Raw genomic sequence first — 7,500 nt, forward strand, 5'->3', positions numbered from 1 at the left:
TTTCTTTTGTCGTGTCTCTTGTGCGCACGTGTGACGTCATGTCGTCACTGTTTGGGCTCAGCTGTGACGTCATGTCTTCACTCGATAGGAAGTTTCGAAGTTGAATTTTCTTAACAGACTCTCAACTATCCTCCTCTTTCTTTCTCCTCCTCCTCCTACTCCTCCTCCTCCTTCTCTTCCTCCTCCTTCTCTTCCCTCTTCCTCTTCTTCCTATTCTCCTCCTCCTTCTCATCCCTCTTCCACCTCTTCCTACTTTTCTTCTCCCTCTCCTCCTCCTCCTCCTCCTCCTCCTCCTCCTCCTCCTCCTCCTCCTCCTCCTCCTCCTCCTCCTTTTCCTCCTCTTCCTTCTCCTTCTCTTCCCTCTTCCACCTCTTCCTATTTTTCTTCTCCCTCTTCTCCTCCTCCTCCCCTCCTCCTCCTCCTCCTCCTCCTCCTCCTCCTCCTCCTCCTCCTCCTCCTCCCCTTTCCCTCCCCTCCTCCTCCTCTTCATCTTCCTCATCCTCCTCTTCCCTCTTCCTCTTCTTCCTACTCTCCTCCTCCTCCTCCTCCTCCTCCTCCTCCTCCTCCTCTCCTCCTCCTCCCTCTCCTCCTCCTTCTCCTCCTCCTCCTCCTCCTCCTCCTCCTCCTCCTCCTTCTCCTTCCTTCCTTCCCCTTCAACTTTCACCTGCATTGCCCTAGTGTTGCCCTTCGCGTGGGGCAGAATTTGAAGTAGCCGTGTTTGTGTGTGTGCGTATACGTGTGTATGTGCGTTTGTACGTGTGTGTGTTCGTGCGTTTATACGTACATGTGCGTGTATTTTCCCTCCTGGTCGTATTACTGTGTCTCCATGTTATCAGCATTTTATTTACATGTTATTTACATGTTTATTTCGTATTATCAATACGTTATCAATATGTTATTGACATGTTCATATCTATTTAACTGAACAAAATCACTTGTGGAGGATGTTCCAATGAACAGAAGTGAGTCTTGTGAAATTCCTTTGTTCAATCTTGTATATGCACAGCGACGCCTAAAAGCCCTGTAATTATTCATCAAACATTTAAAGGAATAATTAGAAAAATGTATATCAAGCTGCCTCCATATTGTTATTTATAAAAAAAAAATCGTATTTTTTAATTGAAAATTATTTGAAAGTGCTTCCGGTGTCCGAAACTTTCTAAACTTTGGATTTTTTTTTGTTCCCAATATTGGAAAGTTGCGATTATTGGAACAATTACCAAATAGAGAATTTTCCCTGTATGTATTTTGATTTTAGAATTTATTCCTATCACAGTGGTTATTGTAGTTTGAAAGATGAATTCTTATCGTGACAAAATTAACATGTACGGATATACAGATACACGCTTATCCACATACACACTCATCCACATACTCATCCACATACACACTCATCCACATACACACTCATTCACAAACACACTCATCCACATACACACTCATCCACATACACACTCATCCACATACACACTCATCCACATACATACACATATACATCCACACGCCCGCATCTCCACCCACGCCCAAATTCATCCACAGGCACACACATAAGCCCACATACACGCCCAGAATCACGCCCACGCTCACCAGGATGCTAGTTTGGGCTGGACATCCTGACTGACAAAATATGCTGACTTCATTATATCTTCTGCTGACGTCATGGTGATTTTTGCTGACGTCATTTGGAGTCAAAAAGGACGCGGTGACGTCATCGTTTTATTTCTGTTTTGGTATCTTGAGTGTGAATCTTGTTCTGATGTTTGGGTCGCTAAATCGGGGTTTTGATAAGAAAAGGTCATAATAACGGGGTCTTAAGGGCTTTGGCATCACTATTGTGTTGATATTTAGTTATTCGTTCCTGTCCGAAATATTTTGTTCAAGTCCGGCAAACAGGTTCACTCTTGTCCGAATGTTTTTGAAAAAAGCGAAAAATCTTTTTGGCAAGATTGTATAATAGACCCAAAAAGTATCTTTACAATATGATTTTTTGTCGCTTCTCCACGCGTTTGCTAAAGACAAAAGAAGATGACCCTTTCCAATTTTCATTGTTTACCAATGACAAGATGCAGGGATGACCCATCATCCAGGAGGTGCCAAGATAAGAGGGAGGGAAGAGGGTAGAGGGGAGTGGAGTATGTAGGGGATGGAATGGGTGGGAGTGGTTTTTATGCCTTTGTCTTTTGGCTACCTCCCGTGTAAGGGGGGGAAAGATCCTTTGGTATACGTACAAATATTTATCAAATGGCATCATTCTAAATTCATATTTTTTAGATAGAATTTGAAAAAAGAATTTTGGGAGTGTTTATAAACTACGACAGCAATGGCGATGATAATGATAATTACTATGACAACAGCTACAACTAATGCATAACAGAACACCCACATCTACAACAAAAAGTAAAACAAAAGCTACAGCGGCTGTAACAACTCCAAATACAAAAATACATCATATTCCTATACCTCACCCTTCCGTTACCCATTTTCTTTTCCCTCTCCCCTTCCTACTTAGTCCTTTCTCCTCCCTTCTTCTCCTTCCTACTTCCCCTTTCCCCCTTCCCCTTCCCCTTCCCCTTCCCCTTCCCCTTCTCCTTCTCCTTCTCCTTCCCCTCCCCCTCCCCCTTCCCCTTCCTCCTTCCCTTTCCCCTTCCTCCTTCCCTTTCCCCTTCCTCTTCCCCCTTCCCCTTCCCCTTCTCCTTCTCCTTCCCCTTCCCCTTCCCCTTCCCCTTCCCCTTCCCCTTCCCCTTCCCCTTCCCCTTCCCCTTCCCCTTCCCCTTCTCCTTCCCCTTCTCCTTCCCCTTCCCCTTCCCCTTCCCCTTCCCTTTCCTCCATTTTCCTTTCTCTTTCGCATTCCTCGTCCCTTTCGCTTTCTTTCCTCCTTCAAGCGGGCAACCGTGAACGCGCCCCACAATGGGTGACGACATGATGGCTGGTGTCCGAAACATCACAACAATGCGCATTCTTTGAATGTTTATCTGTTCACCACTGTGTGTGTGTGTGTATGTATGTGTGTTTATATATATATTTGTGTGTGTGTATATGTTTGTGTGTTTGTGTGTTTATATGTATTTGTGTGTGCATGCGTGTGTGTGTGTGTGTGTGTGTGTGTGTGTGTGTGTGTGTGCATGTGTGTGTGTGTGTGTTCGTGCGTGTGTGTGTGTTCGTGCGTGAGTACAATAATAAGTAAATAGATTATTCTCAAGGACCTGTATACATGAGAACATTCACTTGAATCTGCAGACTTTCATGTAAACACGCACACACACACACACACACACACACACACACACACACACACACACACACACACACACACACACACACACACACACACACACACACACACACACACACACACACACACACACACACACACACACAATAAAAACACTGAACTTGGAGGAAAAGTCGTTCACAGTAATAGTAAGATCATAATGAGAGCATCAATAACAAAAACAAGAACGAGAACTACAGCAAGAGCTATATCCACAACCATAAACTCACCCTCAACTACACTCTCACCCTCACAACCACCTTAACTCTCACCCTCACCCTCAACCTCACCCACAACCTCACCCTTAACCTCGTCCTCAACCTCGTCCTCAATCTCACCCTCAATCTCACCCTCAACCTCGTCCTCAACCTCACCCTCACCCTCGTCCTCAACCTCACCCTCAACTTCACTCTCGTCCTCAACCTCACTCTCGTCCTCAACCTCACCCTCGTCCTCAACCCCACCCTCAACCCCACCCTCAACCTCACCCTCAACATCGTCCTCAAACTCGTCCTCAGCCTCATCCTCAACCTCGTCCTCAACCTCATCCTCAACCTCGTCCTCAACCTCGTCCTCAACCTCACCCTCAACCTCGTACTCAACCTCGTCCTCAACCTTGTATTCAACCTCGTCCTCAACCTCATCCTCAATCTCGTCCTCAACCTCGTCCTCAACCTCACTCTCAACCTCGTCCTCACTCTCACTCTCACCCTCAAATACAGCATGAACCCAGGGGCGTTATGTTGCCCCAAGCACGGTCCATGACTGCCTCCCATATCCGTCTTCGAGCAGATCGTGAAACTGCAGCCCATCACGACCTCTTCTGCAGCAGCCACCATTTGCAAACAATGGCGCATGCAACGATGCAGCGACCTTAGGCCCTTCTCATGTGGTTGAGCCGAAGGTTAACGAGAGGTCCAACGACATCGTAACGAAAGGGAAAGATTAAGACCCACTGAGTCTCCTTGTTAAGACGTTGCGATGTACTAAATAAACAACTTATGGGGTTTTCGATTGTATGACATTAATGTAGTTAGTTTTTTAGGGATTCTAAAGATTTCTAATGCGGCCCAGCTTCATGCAGAATTCTTTTATGATGAAAGACTTCACTGAAATAATTATGTTTACTATCAACTTTTACTACGCGTCCGTTCTCCTACTGCATATGCATATATATATATATATATATATATATATATATATATATGTATATATATATATATATATGTATATAATGATGATAATAAGTACCATTTGCTCGTGATGAGTGGTCACACGTTCGTACGTGAATGTATCATCCCGTCTATGGACGTAGAGCCATTTATTGACAAACACAATCCATCTTGCTACATGACGTCACAGCTTCTTTGGCCCGACTTTGCCGAGGCGGCAACCAGGCTGAAGAAAAGTTGCTCGGTCAACAAATATATTAAATAAACAAATGAAAATAAAAAGAAATAGATAAGAATAGATAAATGGGATAATGGAAATGAAATAGAATATTCAAACAAATACTTGTGAAAACATCAAATGATCTCGAAATAAAGGCCTTATTGTAGTAGAAGAATGCTTTCATTGTGCGTGTTCTTTTATGATATAATGATATAAATCATAAGCACAATTTATATGTATGTATATGCACATATATGCAATATACATGTAGGTATATACTTTGATAGTATAATATCACGTTTATTTGCTTATCAATATTATGACTACCCTGTTCCCGTTTCTAAAGCTTAAAAAATATTGAGTTTTCCTTGTGTCCTCCGACTCCCCATCCCCCTTCCCGAAGCTGTTCTCCCCCCCAAGTCTCACTCACTCACTCCTCCGGTTGGACCTCAATTGCAGCCTCAACAAAGAGTCCAAGTACGCGTCCCTTCTCCGTCCGGGGACGCAGAAGAAGACGAAGCAGAAGGACGACAAGGAGAACCAGGTAGCCCGCGACGGAACCGTGATCAACTACCGAACCGTGGACCGGGTCATGGGTCCCTTGGACCGGTTCATCGATCCGCGGATGGACCCGAGGATCATGGAGCCCCGGATGGACCCCCGGTTCGTGGACCCCCGGTTCATGGACCCAAGGTTCGTGGACACGAGACCGGGTCCGAGGCCGGGACTCGAGCCTCGACCCGAACCGGGCCGAGTAGAACCCAAGGCTGACGTCCGGAAGGTCGAGGGGCGCCCCGAGTCGGTACTCGAACCTCGAGGTCGACTCGAACACGGAAACTTCGAACCCGTTCGTCCGATCGAACCTGGACGTCCGTTCGAGCACGTTCGTCCAGAGCGTGGGCGAACGTTTGAAAGGGAACGGCCACTTGAACGGGAACGTACGGTCGAGCGGTCACGTACGATCGAACGTTCACGCCCTACCGAGCGTGATCGTACTGTCGAACGAAACAAACGACCCCTTCCCGAACGTAACGAACGTACGCTCGAACGTACCGAACGTACGGTCGAACGTAACGAACGCCCTATTGAACGTAACGAACGTCCGCTGGGGCGAGAGAAGAGTTCGGACCTCCGCGAGAGACTGGAACGTCTCGAGGCTCGGATGAACGGCTACACTCTGAACGGCCGAGAACGTTACGTGGAGAAGTACGTCGAGCAAGTGCAGCTTCAGAAGGGACAGGATCAAACGCAGCAAACGCAGCAAACAGAGCAAACACAGCAAACGCAGCAAACACAGCAAACGCCAGCGTCAACAACACCGCCCCGGGACATTGACAGGTGAGTTCAATTTTCGTTTTGATTTATTGTTTTTTTTTCTTCCTTTTTTTAATTGGCGAATATTCATCATCAAACGAAAATTGTACACTGGAGTGACAATTTTCGTGGAACTGTACGCGTTAGTATAGAAGAAAAATGGAATAATGGGGAAATAGAGTTTTTTATATAAAAAAAGTACTGGTCAACTATCTGGCAACACTAATGAGAAGAACCTCCGTCAACTTAAGATAAATGGAGAATAGAGGGTTGGGTGACACGGGAAAGGATATGATGGTGATTATAATGATTATGACAACGATGATGATGATGATGATGAAGATAATATGTTGATGGTGGTGATGATAACAAAGGGGGTGATGATGATGATGGTGATGATGATGATGATGATGATGATGATGATGATGATGATGATGATGATGATGATGATGATGATGATGATGATGATGATGATGATGATGATGACGATGATGACGATGATGACGATGATGACGATGATGACGATGATGACGATGATGATGATGATGATGATGATGATGATGATGATGATGATGATGATGATGTAAATGGGGATGTAGCATGATTATATGGATGATAATGATAATGATGATGATAATGTCGATGGTAGTGATTACGATGACGATGATGAGATTAACAACAGTGAAAAAGATGATAGTGATTACGAAGATGACAGATAACGATAAGAAAAACAACAACAAAATAGCGACAGTAGTTTCATTCACAACATCATAAGAACAAACGAATAAATAAATAACAAAATCGAAGGACAGGGAGAGTTGAGAACCTCCGTGATGACGTCACATCCGGTCTATGACGTCATCAAGAGTTTTGGATCTCATCGATTGCACGCGCGTGCACGCGATTGCGTGCAGAGTCATTTTAAATTCCAACGTAACTAGATACGCACGTTACCCATGGGATAGAGAGGTGGACGTGCAGTGGACCATGAAGTTTGAACTCCCAAGATATGTCGTGTGTTATAATACAATTGATGTATTCAGAGATATTTTATCTGTTATAGGATTTAGTCAATATATCAATATTCTGTCGCCGTTCTAATGAGTATATTGATCTAAAATGTCTGCATGGCTTAGATTCTCTCTCTCTTTCTCTCTCTCTCTCTCTCTCTCTCTCTCTCTCTCTCTCTCTCTCTCTCTCTCTCTCTCTCTCTCTCTCTCTCTCTCTCTCCTCTCATCTCTCTTTTCTCTCCCTTCTCTCATAACCAGTACAGTCACAGACAAAAATCCTGATAGTCCAGTGAATCAAATAATATCGTTAGAAATTCGATGCAGATATCATTTCAAGAACGAAAAATGTCGTTCAATTTCATAAAAACGCTACAAGAAATGAAATCCAATGAAAGTTAATGCGTTATTAAAATGAAAGGTTGCTGTAACTGGAGGACTTTTGCTTCTGACTGTACGTGTGCGCAATTACATAAATACATACATACATGCATACATACATACATATATATATAA

The 7,500-nt window shown here is 44.3% G+C and overlaps 1 protein-coding gene across 5 annotated transcripts in view; it reads left to right on the forward strand.

Annotated features, from left to right (window-relative positions):
* The window catches only part of LOC143018549 (uncharacterized), a 536,469-nt gene that overhangs the window by 146,826 nt on the left and 382,143 nt on the right, over positions 1-7,500 (forward strand). For 4 of the 5 annotated variants that reach the window (XM_076174004.1, XM_076174005.1, XM_076174007.1 and 1 more), the window contains exon 1: positions 5,121-6,001. The exons of the other annotated variant lie outside the window; for it this stretch is intronic. In XM_076174004.1, the coding sequence (XP_076030119.1) occupies positions 5,256-6,001 (746 nt within the window). In that variant the 5' untranslated portion in view covers positions 5,121-5,255. Of the gene's footprint in view, positions 1-5,120; positions 6,002-7,500 lie in introns of those variants that run through there. 5 annotated transcript variants of the gene reach the window in all.

Source organism: Oratosquilla oratoria, chromosome 35 (assembly GCF_046742065.1).
Source record: "Oratosquilla oratoria isolate Oo_2021 chromosome 35, ASM4674206v1, whole genome shotgun sequence".
Taxonomy (NCBI): Eukaryota; Metazoa; Arthropoda; class Malacostraca; order Stomatopoda; family Squillidae; genus Oratosquilla; species Oratosquilla oratoria.